Raw genomic sequence first — 26,853 nt, 5'->3', positions numbered from 1 at the left:
ACTCCATTTCCACAGATCGTCGATCATCGTTCATTTTAATTTTAGAATTTAACATCAAGTGATACGATATTTTTCCTTCTCTCATCTTTGTTGCTTTTTCTTCGCAAACGAAAGAACAGAAGCTCGAATAGCAATTCCCGTTTTAACGCTTAGCCAGCGTAATAACGTTGGAATCACCCACAGCAGCTGTAGCAATTGTCGCAATCTCAATTTACCGCATACCACGCTGTAGCTTGTTCCACGCTATCTACACAAGAAACAGAATCGCGGAGGATATACGAATATACTCGATCATAGATCTTCGACGATCTACTCGGCTCGGGGATGCGAGCATTCGTCCTTTCGCAACAGGAATCCATCGAAGGCTTGTCAACCGGCGACCTTTGCTGAAACGGACGGCACGGCGGCTCGAGAGAAACGCGCGAGGATGCGAGGAGGTGACGCGAGAAGGTGTCGCGAGGAATTACCGATCGAGCTCGAAGAACTTGGTATTCCCGTGGAACACGAACGACGAAACGACAGGGATCCATCGGCGACTGTCTCCCTGGTGCGGTGACTGGAACGCGTGGAGCGACCAGCCAGGATCGATCTCGCGAAATTTCGATCTTCGCTGCGAGCTAGTGAAAGCCTTCGATGGCATGCGGCTCGGTTGCTCGTAGAACCGCGAACCAGTCAATTTCTACGTCGAAGCCATTACGGCGATTTTATCTGGAAGATCTATAATGGACGGTTTAAAGCGATGCTCGACGAGCGGAACGACTTCGAAGAATTAAAGCGGAGTACGCAGGATCAATGGCTTTTGTTTCTCTCTGTTCAGTGACCATAATCGTGGTCCGGCGCACTTCCGCGTGTTTATCGTCCGGAAATAGCGAATCCACGATTATGGATCAATGGCGATGATACGTTCGAAGGATTATGTCCTTGGACTAGCTGGCCCACTAAGGGAACTCGAGTATAAACGGCCAATTACAAAGTTCCACGATTCGATGACGTTCCGATGCTTGTTGGTTGTCGATGGCCTTGAACGTTGAGCTTCGTACAGTTTGCTCTTGAAACTCTGTCGAGGAAGTATACCTATTTGAGGAGCAGTGGGATAAGGACGATCGGAAAATACACAATTACGAATTAATAGTAATCGCGAAGAAAAAGGATTGCTGGTGGTACAACGCGAGATCCTAATCGATACAGACCTCCCAGCATCGAAATCGCATCGGTACCGAGGGAAACTCACGAAGCAGCATTCCAAGTCACTAAATCACGATAAAATCGAATAAAAGAGATCCTTGCGAGAGATGAATCCGCGCTGGTTAGAAGGATAGGCGGCTCGTTACGGGTGCGCGTTGGGAATGACAATATTTCCAGGTAGCCGTGCGGCCAGCTCGTCAGGTGTTCGGAGTTACGATAATGTCTAATAACAGCGACGATGGAAGGCGACGGACCGGCGGGACAGAGATAACCAGAGGAAAAGGAGGAAGGAGAAGGCCAGCGTGCGGCTCGCGGCGTGACACGTTGTATCGGACCAGGTGGCCGACCGATTTGCCGCGACCACAATGACGCGTGGGCCGTGGAATTGTCCTGTGTCCGGCCTTTTTACCTTCTCGTCTATCGTCGCGATGGCGAAACGACCCGTGAGAGACTTCTGCGAGAAATTGCATCGCATCGAACCAATCCCGACCCTATCTCTCTGTTTCTAACATCCTGCGCGGGAGTACTTAGTGATTTATGATTATTTTCGTTGACCAGGTGTTGCGTTGGAAGGTGGATCGAAGTAAAGAAAGCGTTACTGGTTCTTACTCTTACGACGAGTAGCCGAGGTTTAAAATTCCAAGAAAAAGTTTCTCAGAAAATCTTCTGAAAGAAGCGTATTCGTCGATAAATGTCCGTGGTGATTGTTTCTTACAATGTGATTTACCATGGAGTCTGGAAGTCGAAATATCGCGCGGTCCAGACATATAAAAATGATAATAGGTGCCGTAAATTTACGTTTGAAACGTACTCGAGATATTGTCTTCTAGGACAAAATCCAATTAACCTATATACGAGACAAACGAAAGGGTGTGGAATAGAACGAAAGGAAACAACATAGGACAGGCGAAGGTAAAAGTGTCGTCTCGGCTTTGCTTCGAATTAGGCGTCTCCGGGCACGAACACTCGCGGAAGGAAGAAACGATGTCCCGTTTAATTCGTCGCGCGTGGGTGTTGGCTAAGAAACGACTCTAAGCGTCGGCCGGCGTGAGCACTCGGTCACCGGAGTTCTTTGGCTCAGAGATCCCTCTCCGACGCCCCTTTCCCGCCTCGCGCGATACGCCGACCGATCGAACAGCCTTGAATACCAACGATCGTCACTTCCTTCCTCCCGTCAATGTTTTCCGTCGCACCGGCTACTGAATTTCAATTCAACGCCTCGTTTCGATGTACGAATTCCTGCCGCTTGTCAGATTCTAATCTACTTCGGTCTACCGCGACATGAAAGTCGTCATTTTTATTTCTATATAGTATTCAGTGAAAAAGGCTACTTCCAAGATGACCAATTCGAATAGAGGCTGTTCTTAAAATCGATCGTTATTTACAAAATATACTGTTACTACAAATCGATGAAAATATCTGAGTACCAACGAGCAGTAAAGTAGATACGTAAACCAAATACTTGCGACAACATCGAAGTTTCAGAAAATCGAGAATCCAGTCAATATCGTTTACCGATAAAGTTTTTCGAAACGTTCAACTACCCGCATAATCCAGCAAACCAGAGATCCGTGCATCGTACGCGCATAAAGTACTTTGAAATACTATCAATTACGATCGAAGGTTCGGAGCAGCTCGGAGCGAAAGAAGATGCCTCGAGTCGTAAATCAAAGGAAATCGTTCGTGTCCACGACAGAAGCGTCGCCGTTCGTTCGAAAACGAGCTAGGGACGGGGCTCGGAGCCGGTGACTTGCAAGAGAAAATAGTCGGCGCGATTGTCGGTGGATTGGCACGTGGCTCGTCGCCGGGCCATTATAAAACACCGTGTTACGTGCGTGGGCCGGGCATGTAAGCATCGCTAGGTGTGCGCGTCCCTTTTTTCGCGCGAGCACGCCACGAATGCACGCACAGCCACGGCGGCGCAAGGATTTTTACGGTGACGAGGCGGCAGCCTGTGTATATACGCGGCGATTTCAATGCGATACTTTCAGCCGCGGCTCCGATTCGACATATCTCGATCCGGTTCGCCCACGGAAACCCGGAGCATGTCGATGTGTATGAATATGCAATGATAACGCGCGCGATTTATTTATAAGTATGACGCGGAGATCGATCCCTCGAGGAGGCAGGCGTGAAAAATCGACATAATATTATCAAAACGCGATGTTACGAAACGGCCGATGGAAAGCGCCTCGCTATCTCGAAATTGCGCGCGTCCAGGCTTGACGCGAGAACGCGCCGTAGCACGCGCCGTAAACGCAAATATATACGGTGATCCGATTAACCTTATCATCCGTGGCGGGCATTGTTCTATCGCGTGGTTTGTAAGGCAGGAAAATCGAGTTACACGGATATCGTAAAATGGAGGGTACCGAGCGAGCGATTCTTTGGAATATCGAGATAAAGATATACTTTTACCCTTTCTGAATTAATATGGTATAATGAAATGATATATAGATTTAATATCTCACAGCATCAAGAATATATCTCTAACATTAATCCGTATGAATCACGAACGGAGAAAATTTAAGAAACACACGAACAGTAATGTTACACGACAGAGGCAATTAAACATTCAACCATTTTTCGCATTTCCGAAGCTCGATACTTTATGTAAATAATACAAGAAAGCTATTTATAAATGAGAAAAAGTGGGTACCGATCGCTGGAATAAAAGTACTATCTCGTGCGACAAGTTCCCGCATCGAGCGCTCGAACTTTTCCACATAACTGGATCACTCTTGAACGCAACGAATAATAAAAGAGTTCTTCGAAGTGGTTCACCCTGTACAGAGCGGGGAACGCTGGCGTCGTGTGTCCGCCTTCGATTTTTCCTCCGCGCCGCATTTTTGTCACGGTTACACACTATCGTATGAATTGTGGACCAGTCTCGGCGATTGGTTATCTCGCGAGCGGCCGACTCGGCGAGTAAGCGAGCGAGCGCACGCCGTTACGTTCTGTCCGCGCCGCGCTGCGTTCCGAGTTAATTCGAGAGTACACGCGCGCGACACGCGATAAATTAGATAGAACGTAAACGAGATTGTCGGAACTATTCTCGATCCGCGAAATCGATCGCCGCGTAATTTATGCCCGACACGTGTGGGATTATGAGTGGTGTCTCTCGTCTCCGTCTATCTCGCGCTGGTAAGCTTATCTCCGCGGGCCGTGCCGTTGATTTTTCGAGCTGACATCGTCTTTCCGTTCGTACGATTGAATTCGTGTCGTGGAAAAATTGATTTTTACACGGGTCGCTACGGTGCTGGCCGTGGTGTATCCACCGTTCTCGAAATGGAAGGCGATAAGTTAAGAGATTCATTAAAATCCATCATACTCCGTATTCGATCGAAAACAGCGTACTTGAAGTCTCGCGATAGGTGCTATAAATCATTGAAACTAACGCGGAGATTTCGACGAGAGAGACGTCTTTCGCGAAGAAAGGTCCGAGTGAAACCGTCGAGGAGCCTGTCGCCTATCGTAGTCCGGAGACTTCGACGCGTGGAAAGAAACGACTCGCGCGCTCGACCACGTCCTACGTGGTTTTTCACGTGTTCTGCCGATGATTCGCAAAATGATTCGCGCGAAGGGCTAGCTCGGGCGAACGAAGTGGGTTAACCTCGGTGGAAGGAGCCGCGTTCTACTCATGGCCGTCTTGCGGACGTCCTCCGACAGAAGACGAGCGTTCGTACGGTACGACGATGGCGCGAGCCCGAGGCCGTAAAAGCGTCCAACGTCGGCTTTTACGGCCAGTAGAACCGAAAGTTACGATCCTGCTTTTCATTTAATTAATTTCACCGTAAGCGCCCTCGAAAGATCGGGCGTACGTGTAACGCAACCGCGGTCTCGCATAGAAAAACGGTGTTTTTCGTGTCGCCGCCCCGGTAATTGGACGTCGAATGGATTTTTCAAAGCGTATACAAACTCGGCCGTATAATTAAGTCCGGTAAAGGTATACCGGGCGACTTTTAGCGCTTAGAGGAAAAAGCGCGAATGCGCGGAACGCGTCGATTCCTCTGGAATCGGAGCCGCCCGCGTCTAAAGGCCCGTGAATCCGACAAAACCGACCGAGGATGGAACAAGCGATCGACGCAGAACCGCCTCGACGCGCTGCGCACGATCTTCGCTGACTTTTTGTTATTGGAGCCAACTCGACTCGTGGACTGCACGCGCGATTGCGACAGTTCGCTGATTTGCATACTAGAGGCTCGGATCGTTTAACGTGTCCACGTGAGCCGCAAACAGGTGGTTGACTTGTCGTTAACCTCGTTTGCAAACCGAATGTGTACGGAAGATATTTCGAAAAGTATTTCGTTGGTAAAATTCCCCTTGGCAAATTGTCACCAAATGGTCGCTACAGCCAGGAAACAATTTCTCGAAACAACAGATCAATTCTTCAACCAGTTGCTGTTTACACGGACTAAAAGGAATGAAACTTTCGAGAAAGAGGTTCGTGGAAGGTGGACCGTCTTTCGTTAGGAAACCAGAAGGTATCGCTTTAATCGACGGCCGGGCCAATTAGCCGGCCATTACGAAATTCGTTTGGTCAAGGAGAGGAGCGAGATGGTGAAAATGTGTCCGCTTTAACCGTCGAGTTTCCCCTGCCAGCTGGAACAGACCGGAGACAAAAACAAGCATACCGCCGGCACGGTCGCTGTTATAATGGAAAACCAGCCCGTCGCGTGGGACGTTTCATTAATGAAGATGTCTCATTAAGCGTTCGACCGCGGCAAACCGAGGTTATCGGCTTGAGCTGCTGGCTGCAAACGAGGCCTCTACTCAACCATACCGAGCATAATTCTGACATAATTTTTCGTTACGAAACGATCGTGCATCGGCCAGCGGCACACTACATGACATTAACTTACTTTTAGGGTGTCGTTGACCCGTTTGTATCCGTGTCGTACAATTACCCTCGCGATCGTGTTCTTCGATTAATTAACAAAGGTTCCACTATTCTCGTCACAAGAATCGTGCGGTGCCATGGCCGATTCGCCTAGATTTCAGCTGGTCAACCTATTTAAGGGAATTTTAGAATAGTCGAATAGCTGCCAACACTCGTTCGATTCCGTGTGCAAGACGCATTGTGGAATCCAAGCGTCGCGCCAGTCGCGGCCTGCAGAACTCGATGAAATCCTGTTTTTTTATTAATCGACCCGCCGCTGGAACGTGTTTTCCACTGCGAGGAATGCCGAAATTATTGCACCGTATGGACACAATGTCTGGCAAACGTGGCAAACGATCCGCGTACTTCTGTCAAGAGACTGTACAGTACCGTGCAGGTATTTATACGTTTATCGTAATTACGAGAGGGCAGAAGACAAGTTTTTTGTAACGACGTATAACATTAAACACATCCCCCCAACCTAATCCCAACTACAGCATTAAACACGAATTAAAATCAATCTACGGAATAACGTAAAACGTTGCTATCGAGACCTGATTTGTTAGAGTCAAAACGCCACGTGATATTATCGCATCCTCTTCGTAGTCGTGCAACGTTCGACGAATTCACGAAGACGGAGACACCCCGGCGAATGGTAGAACGTTCGCCGAGGAGATCCGACACGGAGAATGCCCGAGTAAATTTTATCGAAGGATTCCGTGCCCACACGAGGCGTATCGAGGTTCGAATCGACCTTAAATTACTCGCGATTCCCGAGCCGAAGTCGTCTCGAACTTTTGAGTCACACCCGGCCTGCCGTCCGGGCGCACGGATAATGGCGTCGCCGCGCGAAGAAAGAGAGATAACTTAGAGACACGAAGAAAGACGGTTGGAACGGTTGACCAAAGCGAAACGCGACGATTCTACGGATACAGGAGCGAGAAAGAGATCGAGGGATACTCGGTAAAGTCTCAAATCGGCCCGCACCCTTCTGCCAGCAGAATTTACGATTGTCCACGCGAAAGCGTAGGTAATCGTCGATGATATCACCGTTATAAATAGGCACGCCTCCTGTCTCCCGTATATTTATACTTGCACACAGTCGCGCGACGCTGTACACCTACCTGTCCGCACGAATATTCGCGCGCACGATCTTTCTTTCTCTTTCCCCTCCTTTTTCTTTCATGGGTATTACTCTCTGGACAGCGCAATGCCGCGCGCGTGCATAGCACACGTATACAGGTGCGTTCTCGTCGAGGTGCGCGCAACTTGTCTCTGAACAGTGACGTCGGAATTACGGGGGCAGCGGCCCACCGGCATTTTCACGCGGGAAAACCTTCTCGCGGGAACGTCGCGTTCTGGATATTCCACATAGCGACTGCGATTCTAGATTGAGGAGGCGAGACTCCGGTTGCTTTCTCGTGGACGAGATACGAGGACAATGAAAGGACGAGGAAACGAACGTCTTACCAAATACTTTGCCGTGATGCAAACGATTGCTTGCTGAAACGACGAAACCGGTAGCTACGTGCGAACGAAGTAAAGCAACGCTGCGATCGAAAAGTTCCCAACGCTGTCAGTTAAATACTTGGTTCCGTTTCGTCCTTCTCTTAATACAGGTCAGTTAAACTTAGCCTACCGTATTTCGCTATAGCTTCAAAAAAATAAGGTCGACGCCACTGTCGACAGGTACGCGGTTCACAAGCGGCGCGTACGCGTTTCGGAGCTCGGCGTGTGCGTGAGGAGAACGCGGCTCGGTTCGTCCACTGGCAAAAAGTAATTGCAGAAAAAGGCGGCCGATAAACGCGACAAAATGACGTTCTAAAGACTGCAGCCGGTGGTCCGCGGCTTTAATGAGGCTCTCCGCTCGACCTACCTGAGCATACGCGCTACGATTCGTCCAGCGATCGAAAGACAAGGCAGAGAGAGGACGTGGATCCGACGCGGAACAAACGCACCGCGGGGGTCGTCCGTGCGTCTCCGCCTCGACGTATTTATACGTCGATCGATCGTACTCGCCTCGCTCACGTGCTGCGGGGGATAACGTATGCGAACGCGGCAAAAAGCAACCGCGGCTCGTTTGCCGAAGGTGAAATCAATTTTCGGCCGGCAACATTTTGCCGCGTCTTCTGCTCGTCTCGTAGCCTCCGCCGCCATGACGGCAGTCCGTAGGATCGTTGCGTGCGTCGTGGCTCGGCGTCCAGCGCCGCAAACCCGGCCGCGATGAGTTATCGTTGGCCACTCGCTGTATTGTTGTTCGACGGTGTTGCTCGAACCGATGTCGGGACGATGTTACGTCCAACTCGCGCCGGTGGTCGGTATAACTTTCTTGCGACCACGACCGGTCGTTCGATATTAACCTCTTTCTTCCGACGGAACTTACGACGAGAGCGAATTTGTTGAGTTGACGGAGTGTACGTAAATCTACGTTGTATAAAAGTACCACTAAACGATACGAAGTTTAATGTACGTACTTGCATCTCATTAATCTACCTGTAAATATTATAACAGCCACAGTAGCGCGATAATACTTTTCGTAGTGAGCTATTAAAATTTTATGACGTAAAAAGTAAAAATTATCAGATTCACTGGTTTCCGGGAGGAATGTTGTTATCGCGAATCGTGCAATCGGCAACGGAAATGCTATACGAGTAGGATCAGAGGTATGGGTTGCACAGTGCTAAAGAGAGCGACTCGTAGAAATATCTATGGATTCCAAGTCGGTGATCGGTCGGTTATAACGAGCGACTGATTACACTGGCACCAGGAGCATAATAGCGGGGGCCTCGTTAAAGAGGGTGAGCTTCGGCCGCGGATTACAGGCGTTCATGGCTCGCGGATGCTAACAGCCAGGATAACTGCAACGTGGAGTTGCACGGAACACAGTTGCGCGATTACAGGCCGTCTCGCATAATAACCGAGACCAATGCGACCGGCAACCGATCGGAAGCGAACGTCGTCGCACGCCGAACCGTTAGTCGTTTTCATCGGTTATTCCGGACGTCAAGAACGACACTTCCTCCTCCGCGCGCGCTGGAAGCCAAGATCGATCGACGGTTATCGAGGGCGTGGACGTGCCTTGATGCAACGGGAAGCTTTGTCCGGTTGTTCTATTGTTACCGGTTGTCAACGAGATTCGTTCTTCAGATATAAATAAACTGATCGAAATAAAAGTTTCTTGAATGGCGGAATATCTTTTTTCAATACTTTACATAGTACTACTATTTATCTTACAAAATCGCAATTGCGGTAAAGCAAAAGTACATGCTGCAAAAAAAATGAAAAAAGAGTATCTTTTAAAATCGTTGTCTCATTAACATAGAAAGGAAGAACGATACCCGATTCCTCTCGTTACGGTGGCTAGAGAAAAAGTTTAATTCGCAGAAAAGATATAAACTGGCATTCCGCGATCGATAAAATTCGTGGTACGCGAGCGTCGATCTTCCGTTACGATCGGTAGCTCCGTTCTGAACGGGGAGCAACGTCGTGGCGATCGACGGTATACGGTGACGATGTATCCTTTTCACGGTTACGAGGCCGAGATCGGTGGCCGTACGACCCGATAAAAACATCCGGTGAATAGCGGTGTGCCCGAGACGATTGCAGAGGCGACGAATCGGATCGGGTCGGCGGCGGTGGATCGTCCAGAAAATCGCGAGAGACTCGCGACGAGAAGGATCGTTGACGAAACACGAATCGGTTGTTGGACAAGAACTGGAGGTTACGCCGGCACGGCGTTCTCGTTTAAGGGTCATAAAGCGCGACGACAGGAGCAGTCGTACAAAAAGGTAGCAATAAAATGTAAATGTACTCACATTCCTTGTTGCGATCCATGGCGTGTTGAAGCGACGAGTCGTCGACCTCCGCCTTCGGCGGCGACTGATTACCCTCGGCCATCTCTGCGCCCGATCCTGGAACACCCGCGGTCTTCCTTCCTGCCACGTCCGCCGCTTTATCCTGCTGCGGCGAGGGCTTCGTGCCTTTCTTACCGTTTCCAGCGTCCCTGCGGGTCCGAGCGCGGACCGAAACGAGCAAAACGTGCCGTTTTGTGAATTAATCTTTCATACGTCGATACGTCGAACCGACCAACGGATCGACCCATCGATTCGTGGTTGCCGTCGCTTCGTGTCCAGGAACAGGAGGGGAAGGAGGAGACGAACGATCGAAGAGGAGAACTCGCCGGCAAAACGAGTGTCAATCGGCTCCGAGTCCATCCTTTGGTCGTGTTTTTGCCGATGATGAAGGAATGACGGATCAATCGACACTCGGTTCAACCGAATGGAACGTTTTCATCAGAAAGCGACGAAAACCGCTCTCTCTCTCTCTCTCCTCTCCTCTTCCACCGCATCCACCGCGAGTGACTGACCCCTTGGCTCCGAGCAAGAAACCCTTTCAGGATATTATTGTATCGAGCGGTTCCGTTCTCTTCGAGTTTCTAATAGATTCTGCTCGTTTTTGCGCAAAAGCTTGAATATGGACGTTTTTGTATTTTGCCGGAATAACGCTCGTTCTATTTCAGTCGAGAATAAGAGCTTACCGCGTTAACAACACTTTGACTCGAAGCTGCCGATACTGTACTTCGGTTATTTAAATCACTTGGATCGCTTCGTATTTATTTCACTTATTAGCACGTTGTTCTTTGCTTATCCGTAAGGCACCTCGAATCGCCACGAAACAACCCGCGAACAACCATCGGTTCTGTATTTAATTTCGCTATTGCAACATTGATTTTTTCACGAAACACGGTGTAACAAAAGTAGCCAATTAAACTTTATCCGAAAACACGTACGCGGAGGCAGTTTCAAAGGTCTGAGCAACTTTGTTACGATCTCCGCGGCACCGCGTTATCTTCCGCTTTATTAAACGTTATTTACGTTACTGCCTCCGCGCGGTACAGCCTCGCGAATCTCGGAGGCCGTATCCTCGTGTTCCGCAAGATGATTTAGAGCGCGTGATAAACCGCGATATAACATCGATACGCTTTATCTTGCGGCGTTTCAGCGCCAGGGAAAGCGTGGAACGCAGCTCGATCCGCGATATACGCGCGCTCGTTCGCGGACGGTATCTCGAAGAGTTCGAGCCCATAAAACCGGGTCATTCGAGGCGAGAACGCGAATAAAACGCCGGCGAAGAGATAAGAGCGGACCGAACCGCGGATAAAAAACTTGGGCTAAAATTGCCGCTGCCCGATGGAATATTTTAAGGTACTCGAAAGAGAAAGTCCTCGAGATCGAAGATCGCTCGTCAGCCTGCTCGATAGCAAGGTGGTTAGAACGTTTATGTTCTCGCGTAACGATTACGTGGGAACGTTAAATCGTACAAGTTAGATCGGTCGTGAATCGTCGAAAGGAACTTCGTTTTCGCAACAGTTACACGGTTATCGCGACCAACTTCCCGCGGTCGCGAGTAAGTACTTGATAGAAATAATAAACTGTCGAAAAGAGAGCGCACTGGGCTTGCGTTCTGTTGCTAGCGCGAAAACGATAGGCAGATCGTAACCGTAGTCTTAGGTATAACAAACGTGTGACGTGTTGGACGAAAAGTATTCGATAGAAGCAACCGTATCGCGAAAGATATAAAAATAGTGGGGTCAGTCACTCGAGGAATCGTAGTCTGGAAAGACGGTTATTGCCGAGTGAATTCATTTGCAGGGTAATCACCTCTCGTCTTTGGATTCGCGTCTGGCTTCCTTCCTGTCTCTTTCCTTGTCCTTCAGACTGTCCGCCTTCTTCGCCTTAGTCTTCGACTTGGAATCACCTTTGGCGACCTTGTGATCAAGGACGGCACTGGTGTCGGCGGCCACGATGCCCTCGGTGTTCAACTGACCACCGGAAGTACTCGACGAAGAGGAAGTCGAGGCTCGGGTGTTAGTATAGTCCTGCACGAGGAGCGCACCTCGTTATCCGGGATTCGTTCAAGGACGCTCGAGGGCCACCGATGGCGACAGGGGGGACAGGAAAGGACAAGCAGCTTACCTTAAACCACTCCGGGTATATAGCGCTGATGGTGTCTACAAGATCCTGATCGAGTTGAATCCTCCAGAATGGGGAGCCGCTGTCCAACCTGTGGCCAGACTCTGCAACGAATAAACGCGAACGCTGTTACAAACCCTCTTCGCGTGAGAACAATTCCTACCGATTACGAGAAAAAAGAATATATCGGGAAAGATATCAATTTTATAAAAACAGGTGAACAGTTCGAAGTTTTCAAAATGATCCGGTAAAATATAACGATGAGACGCGTTCCGAGAAAATTCTTCTTATAACTTCGTGGCATTAAATCATCCGAGAGAACATCAATTCCGAGTAAAGTGGACGATATAAATCCGATCGGCGCCGACACGATGTCGATCGACGCATCCTTCGCTATCGCGGTCGCAGTGATAAAACACCGTGGGGCAACGAGAACGGTCGAAGCCGAGTTTTTCTGGCAATTCTATCGAACGCGGTTCGTCGCGAATCGGCGACCTCATCGATCACCGATCGAATTCGCGACCGATTAAATGTAGGATTTAGAGCGTGCAAGCGGTTACGACCCACCGCGCGAAGGTTGACCGGTTGGGCTCTAAGGAGTCATTCCCACCGCATAAGGGCTAATGGTACCCCGACGACCAATAGCCCGAAGGCGTATCAAAACCTCACGGAATGCCGGCCGCTCCGTTTCTTTCGTGGATTCCACGGGATTCCCTGCCTAATTTAAACGTTCGTCCCTGCCGGTTGCCGCTGGAAGGGATCACCTCTGGACACGAACCAGACGAAGGACGAGAAATCTGTCGCTGTGCACCGGGTTTCGTTGGCCGACGAGGTGGGGAGACGCTCGAGGGGACAGGGGGGTGGAACACCTCGTTACGACGACATTCTACGGGCGAGACGCGTGCCCTGCCTTCGTGATCGAGCCACGAATCGGGCAGACAGAGATCGGAAAAAGGAGGAAGAGTGGTCCTGCGGGACTTTCGGACTGCTCGCCGACAGAAAACACAGATTCGAGACAGTCCATGTTTCCGACTCGTATGTAACCTACAGGAAAAACGCGGTTTTCTGCACCGATCTTCGTTAAACGAAGAGATCCTCGATCGGTGTAAGATGGGTCTAGAATCTGGGACATAGATCTATTTCAAGCTGGTAGCTCGTAGAGATGATCGTTTTGTTTCTTTGAAGTGAATAAACATCACGTCGCTGGGAAGATGACTTCAGTCAGATGGATCCTATAAGTCTTGCTGCAACGAAAAGATTCGCTTGGCGTCTCGAGCGAACCAGGAAGTCCTCCGACACGGTATTTCGAATCGAGCTGTCGGTCAGAATCGAAACAGGTCAGTTTCGACGATCAAACGTCGAGAAGATTTCACCTTAACCCAATAAGTGATTAGTGGGCCGGTACGCCGGGAGAGCGGAATAAATGGTCAATCAGTATGCGCGTACCGGACAATCCGCTGTAAATCACGCCGTGAATCATTCGTCGACATAAATCTAGTCTCGGAACGGTGATCAATGTGATCCCGACCGGTCCCGGACACATTAGTTAAACGCTGTGCATGCCGTCGTTTACGGGACACGCATCGCGAGGCCCGCCCGTGCCTCGGAATCTCTCGGTTCGAGCGTAAAAACCGATGCCAACGGCCTAATAGCGCCGATTCGAGGGGAGCCCCATCGGAAACGATACATCACCGTTCGATCGCCGATCCCTCGATCGGATAACACCGCAATAGCCTCGTCGGTTCGACTGTTCCTTTCGGTTAACGACACCTTTCACGGCTGCGCTGCATCCGCGAGCCTACCGATCGTCTCTCGTTCGACGTTCGATCGTGCTCACCACGCGATCCAACGAAACCGATTCTTACCTCTCCACGGTGTACACGGTCTCGATCGAGCCTTTAGAATTTCTCGTTTCGTGTCTGATCGACGTATATACACGGACTGTTGGATTTTATCGATTCGATTAATACGGAGACGCAAAATGACGGTCGACACGAAAGCAAAAGGCGCTTGAGTTAGCGCCAGCTACTATGTAACGCCGTTCTAGCTACTTATAACCAACTGGTTCCTGCTGAGAATACTTCCAACTCCTCTTCCAACATAATTACGATAATATGGAGATACTCTACCAGGATCCTCTTCCAGATAGAATACTAATTACGTCGCGCATCGTTGCCCATACATCATCCGAATAAGCTGTCACTACTGGTTTCACGCAGACCGTAAGAAGAACGATCGACTAGTTCCTCGTGACAGAAGAAAAAAATGGAGAACCGCGGGATCCTGGAAGCTCGGTCTTTGGACCCATGGCCGACACGATCCACTAGTCGACCGCAGAAGGTACGAGAGCAGGCAGAGACAGCGTATCGCAAGAACGGTCCGTGGCCCCCGAAAACAATAACAAACCTCGGTGACTGGTTTAGCCGATCGAAGCAGAAACCTCAACCCCGTCGCAGAACATATTCCGTGGAAGACCCCGAATGCGAAATGCATTCCTTGGAAGCGGCTACGGCATCGGCCGCCAGTCGAAATTCGGGCAAATAAATCTCGCGCTTCTCTCCTCTTCTTTGTTCCTCCCTCTCTTCTACAGAGGACTTCTCTGGTTCGCGTCGTTCCACCCGTCCTCGTAGTCGTCTTAGTCGTCGTCGTTGTCTTCTTCTTCTCCTCCTTCTCGCTCGTGATCCTTCGATCTTTGATCCACTTGCACACTGACGAACCCGTCCAGCGGAACATGCTCGCGAGTATACGTACACGTGTACGCGTCCACACGAATTCTAGCGCGTTTTATACTGGGTGACGTGCTTTCGATCGTGGAACTATCGCGGTGTAACCGGACGAAGGTCGATCGACTCTTCGTACACTAGGTTTTTGAGCGTTCCTAACAACCTCGGCCCTGTAAAGGTATTTACTTGACGTTTAACGTAAGATTTTTTATACACAGGCGTGGTACATTTTACAGGTCGATCGGATCAGGTACAGTATTTCGATATTCACAAGTGGAGTAGTACGTTAACTTTGCCGGCGATTTCGGGCTTGCAAACCTGACATTTCGATACAAATGTCGTTATCTTTGTTTGAAACTTTCAATTTGATTTCCTTACAAATACTCAAATTTTCTATTCTTGGCAGACGCTTAAAACTTTCCTTGAATCATACCTTTGGCTTTTAAATTCGGTGACGCAGGGACGATCATCGAAGCTACGCTGCAAGCAAAACCGATTCGCGATAAACACCCTGTACAGACGGATTGTACACGTGCACAGGTAGGCCGCGGGCCACGTGTGCGTGCTCACTGACGTGCGTGTAGAAGAGAGAGCACGTGCGTGTTCGCCCTTGCATTCGACTGCAGAGCCCGTGAGTCACTCTCTCGTCAGGGCCTGCGCTGGTAGCCGCGAAAAACTGCACGCTGCACTTCGGGAATGTCGTTGGCATGTACAGGGTGTTCCCCTTTGCTGCCGTCTGCCTGGCCGACAAGAACGGCGACGGTTTGCCTCGGGATTTCGCTTCCCCCTTTCTTCTATCCTTTTTTCCCCGGCTCGCGGCCCTTTCGAAGAACCGCCGCGAGTCCAGGGCTCTTCCTACTATCGTCGAGTTCGTTCGCTGATCGTTGTACCACGGAAACTTCCCTTCTTCGCGGAAAAATCCTTCTTCCGTGCCATTGCTTTTTATCGTTTATTAAGCGACTGCTCGAGCAACTCGTCCTTTTTACATCGATTACGGATGATTGGTTATTGGATTCGAATGGGTGCGATCACGCGACAGAAACCTTGAAAAATGCTGTCCACCGACATTCACCGAACCATTCGAAGAGAAAATGCTCGTAATTTTGGGAATTAATCGTGGCAATTTCCAAAATTGCCTCTGCGAACCGGATCTCGCCGGAGATACGTGTCCCGAGGATCCTCTTCGATACTCTTCGATGACTTATTACCCGAGCGACGGTCTGCTTCGGGACTCGTGCGGCCTATTGCTCGTTTTTCCACTCTCGTCGAGAGATTATTTAGCACTCCATTTGTCGGCGGCATTGCTGGATTATAGAGCATCGAGATCGACCCAGTTGAGAACGACCAGCGTTCCTCGTCTCTTTCCCGCTCTTTCCTCATACCTCGCTCCGTCTTGCTTGTACTTGCATCCACGATGTATGCGCATATTACGCCTGCACCGAGCATCGATCATACGTGTTGTTATTTTCACGCCTATTCCCTTGGTTGAAACAATGTTTCGCGTCGAAACGCTGTCGATTGTTTCGATTGGTTCGATGCATAGCCCGGCTAATTATAACGACCGCCTTTCGAAATGCACGAATTTCCCAGTGCAGTAGTCGTAGTTCTACCTGGCAACACGGTAGCCGTGGCTTCTATTTGGCCGTTTTATTTTATCTGCCGAAAAGCACAACGATCACCTCCAAATCTCAATAAGCATAAAATCAGCTGGATTCAAAGGTGATGTCCAGCAGCAATAACTTTTAATCGCTATTGCGATTCAAAATACGATGCGCGAGTAGCGTGTTCTTTCGAAATAATCGTGCTGGTGGATGGAGTGGAGCGCGGAGGGTTAGGCTGCCGAGCGAGGAAGAGAAGAACGAATGAGGCAGTAGACGCGGAGGAGGAGGCTCGCTCACAATAGCCGTGCTTTGCCGCTCATTAGAGACGGGGTCATAGGTCGGCTGAAACCGGCGCTTTGTGCTCCTCGTTCCTGTAACTCACGTACAAACAATGTCCACGCACGGAGGATCCCCTTTTCTGCCTGTACGCGAGAGCCAACGTAACCCGACCGTGTTCGATCCTTTGTCCAAAAGTCAGCGGCGTTAATGAAGGAGCTTTTTTTGTCGAGCGGCCGACCCCGCTGTGGGCGTAGTCGAGTGGCCAAATCGAGAGCAAAGTATCCAGGAGGATCGACACACCACGATATATGTATTCGCTTCCGGGATCTCAGCTGCGCGTAATTTACAATGATTTGTTGCACTTCGATCTTCCTACGGCTTTCGATTCTCACATTTTCCGCCAGATTCCTTTTCAAAGTGCAACGGACGAAAACCGTGTTCATTATAGGAGGAAAAAGTTGATTAAAATTTTCATACTTCTTTCAATCAGTATCTAGCGTATATAGTTCGACCGGTCAAACTCGATGAAAAAAAAGAACTCTGGCAAAGAAGAGTTTACCTCCACCTGTCGACGCCGCCTACTCGCAGATACTTTTCGTTTCAGATTCGCTTGGCTACGTTATCCATCCACGATTCAAAGAAATGTTGGGCCAACGCGAAGATACATCAGCTTCGGGAATCAAAAGGGCTCCCAAGCAACTAATCATCGATTAAGCGAGCGTCGGACACGGAGGTGGTGGTCGTCGCGGAGCGCAACCACCTAGCTTCCACGGGGTGTTCCTTTGTTCTCGGCCGTCCCACACGGCCGGGTTCCATTGAACCCGGTACGATTATAAATTGCCCCGTGAAAGCGTGGCCTGGCCTATGTGCGGCCGGCAGCGTGCACTTTCCACACGCGTAACGCCCGCCAAGACAACGCACACGTACACGGGTAACAGCCCGAGCGAGCGGGGAGACTTATTTACCGGAGGTACAGGCTCCACTTAACCCGTAACCTCCAGCTTCGTATATCTTGTCGACAATGCGTACACCGATGAATTCAATACTTCCACCCCATACCCTCCCCCATCACCGAGCTTCCTCAATAAACTCCGACCGGAGAAATATGGCGCTGGATCAATGGTACTTTTCACCGGGTCTCTCTAGTTCCTTACCGCGCACGGTTCTGACTCTCTTCGTGGATCATCCTTCGCGTCTTTCGTGGGTGGGACGCGCTGGGTGTCCGACCATCTCTTCTCTGTCTTAACACGAAGGCCTATTTTCTTAAAGTCGCACCGACGAGCTTGAAATTTCTCCAAGTGGTAATTGACACGTGGCCAGGTTTGTTCAACGGTGGTCGTAATAGCCAGATTTTTATCGAATCGCGGAGGAGTTTCCACTCGACTCGGTTTGGTCTTCGATCGTAAAGTTAAGTCGCTTTGTAGATAGGATATCTATGACGTTTTCACTTAGACTTTACTTATTGTTCTTTTCACCAGTTATCGGTGAGTAGATATTCGATATTCCTCGTATAAAGATGCTTGCGTGCATTAATCTCGAGGCACAGAGACCGCAATGAATGCTAATTTCTCGAGCATATAATAAAGCAGCCTCGATTACGGTGGGCAGCTCGAACGGAATAAGACGATGAATTCAAATCGATACTCGTTTCGGCGAAGAATCGCCGAGTGCGATCAATGTTCCTCGAAGAAGCTCCACGGAAAGTAGGTTCGCGGGGGCATCGTTATGAAACAAAATCATGTACCGACGATCGATGCTACCGATGCGATGTCAGGGCGCGTCCCTTCATCGTACGACTTCTATTTTTTTCCGGTCTACAGCATGATGCTCTGTGGGCGGAACATTATGTAGCTGACGAAAGAGAGACCGCACGGCAGATCGATTTGCCTGAATCATCGTCGAACAGTCGATCCTACCAGCGCGCTTGGATCTTTGCCTCTCGTTTTGTTCGTCTCGTTCGTTCCAGGTGGATCACGATCGTCCGTGGGCGGGACGTTGCCGAAAGAACGCGAATCGCCTCGATTGAATCATCCTCGGCCGTCTTCGAAGCTACTGGCCCGAATCGGTTGGTCCTTCCAACGAAACTCGTATCCTCTTGGTCCTGCTTTTCGAATTCGCAAGGAGACGCTGAGTTATCGGCCAATCACAGCCATTTTATGAGTGTAAGGTAATTGAATGCGTCGAAATCGGACTCGATTCGTTCTCTTTGGCCGGCGCGCGATACAATTTCTCGCACACGAAGTTGGTAAACAGAGAGGAAGCGTGGAACTTCGGAAGACGAAGCACCGATTTCACCGTGTCGAAAGATTCCAGCTCATAAATCGTGTCTGTGCAACTCTGGACATTGAGAAGGAATCGGGTTGCAAATCGTGCGGATTGCTACGTATCAAGATATTTTGGCGAGAAGTCATAACGCAATTGGTCTCGTTTCGACGACCGGAATATTGGCGACGATTTCGTAAACTCTTCCTTCGCGTTGACTTTCCTCTTCGAGGTTTCGAGCTTTCAAACGGTATATTGCTGCGAGCAAGCGGCAGTCATCTGTACTACAGTTTAACGTGAAACGTGATAACGATATAAATAGAATATTCTCAAGTGTTTGAGAAAAATAAAAGGATATCTAGATTTAAATCCACCTAGTTATTCTCCCTCGTCGTAGTCGTTTCGTTTGTATAATTTTTCCGATGAACAATGCCAATACGCGAAATCCTACGATACTAAGATCGTAAGAGGAGCTAAAGGGGAATGTTCGTTTCGATGGTGGAAAATAGTTTGAGACGCGCTTGGTACGGAAGTCCAAGAGCCGATACGCAACGAGACGCAACGCAGCGCAACGCACTCGAGCCAGGACTGCCAGGAGTCTTTCGTGTAGCTACGTGGACGTCGTAGTCGTAACAGCCGGTGAAAGTCTTGCCCGCCAGGATGATTGATGTCGCGGGCGCAGCTCGCTCAGGCCGGACAAACCTCCCTTCACTTCATCGCTGACTTCGAATTCCTTGTTTTATCGGGCAAGAGCCCCTCGTGGTATAAATTTCTAGCGGTCGATAGCGGGCATTTTTGACTCGCGAATCGGTTCGTGAGAAATGTCGTTGGGAATGCTGATCCGCGGCCGCCTCCGGGATATTAATAATCGGCTGCCGGAAAAATCGACGAGCAGCCGCGCGCGACCACCGATCGAATACCTGCACGATATCCGAAACAAGGATGAGAAACCGTTCAAATACATCGTGAATTATTTCGGTACAAAAAGACGCTTAAATAAAATAGTATAGTCTTTAAAGGAATCCAAATTTCGAGAGGAATTTTCTACGGAAAAGGAAATAATGCGACAGAAATGAAGAATATTCGACGAATTTTGGATATTTTAAGACGAAAAAGTTCATAAATTCTTGGTAAATTATCTTATTTTCCTTTATATTTAATAGCTAAAGATATTTGTTGCAAGATCAAAGCTTCAGAATTAAGCCTCCTCTATCAGAATCTAATTCATACACGAGATACGTTACAACATGCAGATTACAATACGCAGCTCGTTCGACACCGATCGCGAACATATGTTCCTCGGTATTTCTCTAACGCTCGCGTTATCGGAATCCAAGCTAGCGAAACTATCCGCGTTCGTCGCCATTCGAAGTAGCCTGATAAACTGCTTGGCAATGCATCCTGACACGCTACAATGCCTGATACACGACGCGTTCGGTGAGCAGGGATAAAAGTCAATTATGCACGAAACGCTCCGCGATATCGACGTACCGGTTTAAAACCACGAATTCACCGAGGTGTTCATGAAGGAATATCCATGGTTCAAGACATAATAGAGGCTTATCGGGATGTGAAAATAAATAATTGGCACGTAGATCGGGACGAGCATGGGTCGTGCATAAAAATCACGGAGAAAAATATGAGCTGAGAGAGAAAAAAATAGGCTTGACGATCCACAGTGCTCGTGTCAGCCAGCGAAAAAGTAGCCGAAAAACGATTATCGGCGAGCCTTATCATCCTACGGTATCCCCAATAAAATGGTGTCGTGGACACATAAGTGGCAGGCAGTCGCGTTGCACTTGGCGGCGGTTTATACTTGGAAATGACATCACCGGCAATCTCCGGCATACACCTAGCGCGTAATCGACGGACGAAGGCGTATCAGCTGTGTCGTATCTTATTTCCGTCTTGTTCCCCTGCACCGTGTGTCTTGGCCTGGTCTGGAGAGTGGCGAGCACCGAGAGTAGTAGAAAATGAAGCGCAGGCGGGACAGTTCACCGAAGCGATACGACTGAGAAAAACCACCAATACTATCTCACGAGATGAAATTCGCTTTTTTCTCCAGTCATGTTGGTTCGGTGTCATGATTCTCTCTCGGTTATGTCGATTCGGTGGCGGGACGGACGGACACGGTTTGAGAAAAAACACGACGAGATAGTAAGTGTTAGACCGCCGAGAAAAGGCAACGAAAGGGGAAGAGAGAGAAAGAGAGAGGGAGTGCAGGCCGCGTGTGGGTCGCGTGTCGGCAAAGCAAGCTTATGCCTGGCCACGGCTAGCCAAGCGTGAGATGACGAACAACCTTGCCGCGATTCGCTAATGGTTCGCTACCGGCGCGCGTATCCTTGCACGTTCTCTGCTTTAACTTCGGACTTTGCAACGATACGCCTATCGTTCGTGTCAGAATAGATATCTTGCATTTTTAAAATGGTCTTAGAAAATCGATGCGAAGCTGTCCTCTCTGTTCTGTAGCTACTAACGACCAGTATTTCACCGAACTGAAAATGAATTTATTACAAGACGATTCGGCCATTTATCCTGCTCTTCGCTTCTGATAGTTTCGAGATGGAACAATGTTCGATCGGTATGTGTCGTAAGAGCTACGACTCAAAGTAAACGCCAGCTGTGGCTAAAATCGCTCAAGGGTGGCAAAGGCGATGAAACTAGGTATATTTTGAGCAGAAAAACGAGAAGATCTCGATGGAGGACTACGGTGAGCCGAGGACCGAGTACGAATTCACGTTTCCGCGAAACTGAAACGCCCATTCGCTGCGCATTCCTAACTTTCTTCTATCCTCGAGGGATCGTCCGAATAGAGAGCGATTTCCTTTCTTTGAGCGTGTCCGGATGGACGTTTTGGTGGATCTAGAACCGGGGTCAGCGATTCGTGGAAACGGCGCTGGCAGAAAGAACCGTCACGTTCAATTTTAACGACGAAACCGACGGATACGCTGGAATTATTAATCAGCCAGTTCTTACAGGGTTGCCGATCCTCGGGGATATAACATTAGCAATTTCATTCCTCGCGCTTCCAGGATTCGCATCGATATCGATTATTTAACGAACTTCTTCGCAGTCCACCGGACGCTTTCATATCGTCCGCGGAGCCAAGGTTTTGCCTGCTTCTATTTAGCTCCCCTCCGCGGCCCGTTTTAATTAGTCCGAGCAGTGGAAACCAGGCTACCTCCGTTCGAATCGCATACCTTGCTCATCTTCCAGAAGAAATCAAAGAAGCTACGATGGAACGAGCGAGCGTGTATTCGTAAAAGCGAACGTAGAGATATCATTTAGAGAGAATATTTAATCGTAGAATCGGATTTATGCCAATAATACTTTTGCAACTGTAATATTTACATTGTTAACGGAATAGTCGTATAATATAACGTTCGAGGAACAGAAGGTATCAACAAAGTAGTTAACATACAAACACTAAATTCAGCGATAGTGAGGAATTCTTCGTTCGTAGCAATCGCATTAGGTCGATCTTACAATTCGTGATCATAAAGTAGCGGCATGCTTGAACGTCGTCCGAACAAACCGTTAATCGTACCCTAATCCCCTGGTCGCAAGCAGGCAGAGAGATCGAAATCGAGGGAAACTGTTAACGTGGCTGATGAGCCTCGCGGGTACACACCTGGACCACGCGTGAGCCCACACACGCACGAGAGTATAACCTATCACGCCTCCTCGCGTGACGTCACACTTGGCTATATCGATGTTGCTTCCAGAGGAGGCGGGAGCGAGGGGCAGAAAAAAGGCCTCGATCGGCCAGGGAAAAAAGGAGTGACCCGAACCGGTCCACACCGGGTCAACAGCATACACGCCACCCCCGTAGGGCCCATCGTGCAACGACTTGACGCGCATCTAACGGGTGTTTCTTCAAAAATCTGGGACACCCGTATCTCGCGTCGTGAACGTGCCAGGAATAAATATTCGAAGGGAGATACGCGCTTTCTTTTCTTTTCTTTTTTTTTTTTTTTTTTTGATATAAATAAGCGGTTGCGTGTCTTTCGGAGTTCCGTATTTATAATGACACCTGTTACGAAAAGGAATGTTTCGTATTCATTCATGCCGAAGGCTTGCGACTTCTCTCCCTTAAGAAGAAGAAGAAGCAAATTTTTTAAATTAAAAAGCAAGCACAGCGAATGTCCCAAGGAAACTTAATCGAAAGTTTGAACCAATTTTTGAGCCATTAATCAGATTACGTATCTCGTGTAAACTTTAATACATATTCAAAGGAGACTTCCGTGAATGTAACTATCGATGTAACCAGTGATCGGAGTTACAGAGGATGTTGGGAATACTGGAAGTACGTAATAACTGGTAGCGCCCGATGCGATCTAATTTACATTTTAATTTAAATAACTCCCGATGCAAGCTATCTAGATATCAATGATTCCAATTACATACAAGTCGCTTCTCCTTGAGAAGCTATCAGCCCTCCGATAACGACGCAGATCTCCGTTGGACCTAATTTCCCTCGGAGACAATTACGAAAACCAATGGGGTCGTTTCCCTGATAACGTATCGCATTTGTGTCCCATAACGTCTTGTTTATTCGACTGAAATCAACGAGGTCGAGGCGCATATGGGCAGCGAAGGTATCTTCATCTCGTCTGTCAGCTAGACACAGTGCTTCGTGATTATCTAGGCAGTCAGCTTACTACCTTTATCAAGAGATGTAATTTTACCAGAATGCGTCCAACATACCTGCATTATCCCGCATGTAACTTGGAAATATCGTCGAAATCGGCTATTAAGTTTATCGAACGTTTAAAATTCGCGTTCACTGAGCTATGAATTTTCTTCGCTCCCAGCCATGACGAAGGCCACTAAATCAATACCTCGCGAGCTGTCACGCTGAAACACGAATCGTTAGTTGGATAACTAAGCCTCGCTGACAAATTAAAATCGTAAATATCACGAGGGCACGACTCCCAATTACCAACGTTGTATACGTCTTTCGACGTATTCACTTCCTTCTCATTATGAATAATAAACAGCAGCGCGTAAAAGTCATAGCTCGATATTCAGCGTCCGAGTACGTGTACATAACAGGAGGACACATCCTACTCGTAAAAGTACGCAAGCGAAAAGCGTGATGAAGAAAATTTACAACTCCCCCATCCTATCTATCCCTTCTACCGTTTTCCTATTTCTCGCGGATGAGAGTTCTTTCACACGGATCTTTTCGTACACTATTTGAAGAAGTTCTTTGATTTTCCTCGAGCGCTAAATTGTACGACGCTGATACTACAGCTGTCGTGCGAATGCTACGATTTGTCTCTGTGTTTCGTCTCAGCGAGAATCGCCGTGTGAAAGAATTCTTAAACCGTGAGAACAGGGTTGCTCACCCCGTTGCGGATCATTAGAGGATCGACAGTGCGTTCTTTTTCGCGATGTTCCCCGATTACGCGAAACTCGATCAGCGTTTTGCTGCCGCGACGATGCAACGTGTAATTGCCGCGATAGTCCCGGCTGGAATGCGCGGAAATCGTGCGAATACCCTCGCTGTATCGGCAACCACGAGAAGAGTAAAAAGTACTTTACAACACTGATAGCAGGTTATTAGCGAATCGTCGTAGGACTGTTCATCATCGCGCGCCACGGCGCCGCTCGTGCGTTCCTCTCGCGAGTTTCTCTCTCCGTTTTCCACCGTATCCTCGCAGCTGCTTCGCCTCCTTCGCCCGTTTTTCTCCCCCTTCTCGCGTCTCCTCGCGGCTGGTTCTCGCGGCTGGTCCATTTCTCGAAGTCGACCGAGCCGCTCAATTATCCCGCAGGAATACAAGATAATAATTGTGAATATTAGCGGCGTTTCGGAAGTTTAATGAAAAGGACGTGGCAACGCGAGCCGGGAGCCGGTAGCAAATTATTCCTGGATACTGCCACGCATACCGTTGCCTCCGCTTTTACTACTTCGCCGGCTATCCCGCCATTTATCATTCCCAACGTGCAATCGAAGCAGCGCGCCGCACGCTAGCCAATGGGAAAATGAACGCGTTGCCAGCTGAAAGCTATCGGCGCTGTGCTCTAACTACCCAAATTCCCCCATTGCTCGACCTAGTTGTTCTCAACTATGGAGGCCGCATTGCCATTGATTTTGCTACTTTACAAGCTATTCCGAGCTCTTCCGTTTTCCGTGAAACGCTTCATGATTCTACGATGATTTAAAAGCGAAAAGAATAATGATTGCACGTTCGTGTGTATATGTTCGTCGTTATAAATAAATAAATCGTGCCGAATGGTATACAGCATCGTCACTGCGAAATCGTAATCACATCGCGTCCGTCGTTCGCGCCAGTAGAATTGTCCTTTCATTGCAAGCTGAAATCTTCCGGAATGCATAAAGCGTTTAATTACCTTTGGTGACTCGACTCTTCAAAGCAAGCAGTCATCGCAGACTCAGGATGCGAGAATCGACAAAAGCCCGAGCAAGAGAAAGGTAGTCAAATTTACAACAGCGGAGAACAAAGGGAGCTGGGCCATCGTAAAGAACGTATCGCGCGGTATTATAGAGGGTGCCCGTTATTTATTACGCATAAAGATTCGCGCCAACGGCCAGACGTTGCTTTACTTTTCGTGCCTCCGTTCGCGTACCGTGACTTAATTATTTATTGCGCGTAAAGGTGCCAGAGAAGAGCGACGCGGTCGAGCAGAAAATCCTTCCGAGTCTTGGGGGCGCATCGAAAAGCCTGGAGACGCGCCAGTCTTCTCCACCGTCTGGGTAATTTACAGCTACGTTGATTACGTCGTAAGTCACACCCACAAAACAGAGAAATTTCTGTGGCTCGTTACGATTCAACGGCTAAATCGTAGTGTCTAAAGTATTAACGTTTAAGGGTGCAGGTCACGATACAGGGTGTTTTGATTCGACTAAACGATTAGTCGTTTGTAATCCTCGCTTCGATTTAGGTAATTACTATGTAAATGCTGCAGAAAGTACAATGGAGTGCCAATATCTTTTGTAGCTCACTGTACTTTCGCGTCATGAAAATAGAAAGTAGCAACGGCGACATCAAACCCCCGATATTCCACGCGACGAAAGGTTTCTGTTCTCTAACATTGTCTACTTCTGCAGGATCGGTTTCGCAACGGGGAAATCGAACGAAAGAGAGTCAGAATAGCGGCGCGAACCGAAGCAGGAGCAAAAGAGAAGGCGGAAGCGGCGGCGGCGGCGGCGGCGGCTGGCGATTCCGTGTTCGGGATTTTCGAATCGTCGAAGAAGACGGACGTCTCAATCGGCGGCGCGGAACGTCCACGGTGGTCGACAATGGCGAGCAATCGCATATATATCCCTGGTGAGTCGGTGTTCACGCCTGCTAATCACCCAGGGTTCAGGCCTCGTACGAGGGTGATTAATGGATCGAGGCCGCGTCTCGGGTACCGCGGGACAAAGTTACGAGCGAACCTACCGCAGCCCTATATCAATCCTGATTTCCTGAGGCTGCTTTCACAAAGGAGCCCTTCTCCTTCCCTTCTTCGCCTCGCTGCTGCCCGCCCCAGCTCATGCCAGATTCCTATGGTACAGTACAATGAAGAAGCATGCGTCTTATCCTGTCCCGATTATTCCCTCGCCGGCCCCCGACACAAATTATATTAAAATGTACATGGGAAATGCGATGCCGCGCGTTCTCCACCAGCCCCGTCGCTTACTTTTCGGCAGTTTCGAAGAATTCCAATATAGAATTTCTTTTCTCTCCAGTCGCTAGGCTCCGGAAATGTCTATGCAAATTCATATCCTCTTCTAAATATATCATATGAGATTTTCTATTTTGACGTTCTAGAAAATATCACGCTACTTGCGATTATCTATCTACGTATCTACGTGTGCTAAGGCCAAACTTAATTTCTCTGTTATTTATCCGATCTTTCTTAATTGCATCCCTCCCTCTTCCTGACGAATGCTGGAAGACGACCAGCGACAGATTTCTAAATAACCATCGTAACTTTTGCTA

The 26,853-nt window shown here is 48.9% G+C and overlaps 1 protein-coding gene across 5 annotated transcripts in view; it reads right to left on the bottom strand.

Moving 5' to 3' along the window:
- Positions 1 to 26,853, bottom strand: part of LOC100649623 (myocardin-related transcription factor B) — a 237,475-nt gene that overhangs the window by 65,110 nt on the left and 145,512 nt on the right. For all 5 annotated transcript variants that reach the window (XM_012310438.3, XM_012310436.3, XM_048407595.1 and 2 more), the window contains exons 2-4: positions 12,040 to 12,140; positions 11,725 to 11,942; positions 9,880 to 10,067 (exon numbers count right to left, since the gene is read on the bottom strand). In XM_012310438.3, the coding sequence (XP_012165828.2) occupies positions 9,880 to 9,961 (82 nt within the window). In that variant the 5' untranslated portion in view covers positions 9,962 to 10,067; positions 11,725 to 11,942; positions 12,040 to 12,140. The remainder of the gene's footprint in view (positions 1 to 9,879; positions 10,068 to 11,724; positions 11,943 to 12,039; positions 12,141 to 26,853) is intronic.

Source organism: Bombus terrestris, chromosome 7 (genome assembly GCF_910591885.1).
Source record: "Bombus terrestris chromosome 7, iyBomTerr1.2, whole genome shotgun sequence".
NCBI classification, from domain to species: Eukaryota; Metazoa; Arthropoda; class Insecta; order Hymenoptera; family Apidae; genus Bombus; species Bombus terrestris.
This window is presented reverse-complemented; position numbering and strand designations above follow the sequence as displayed.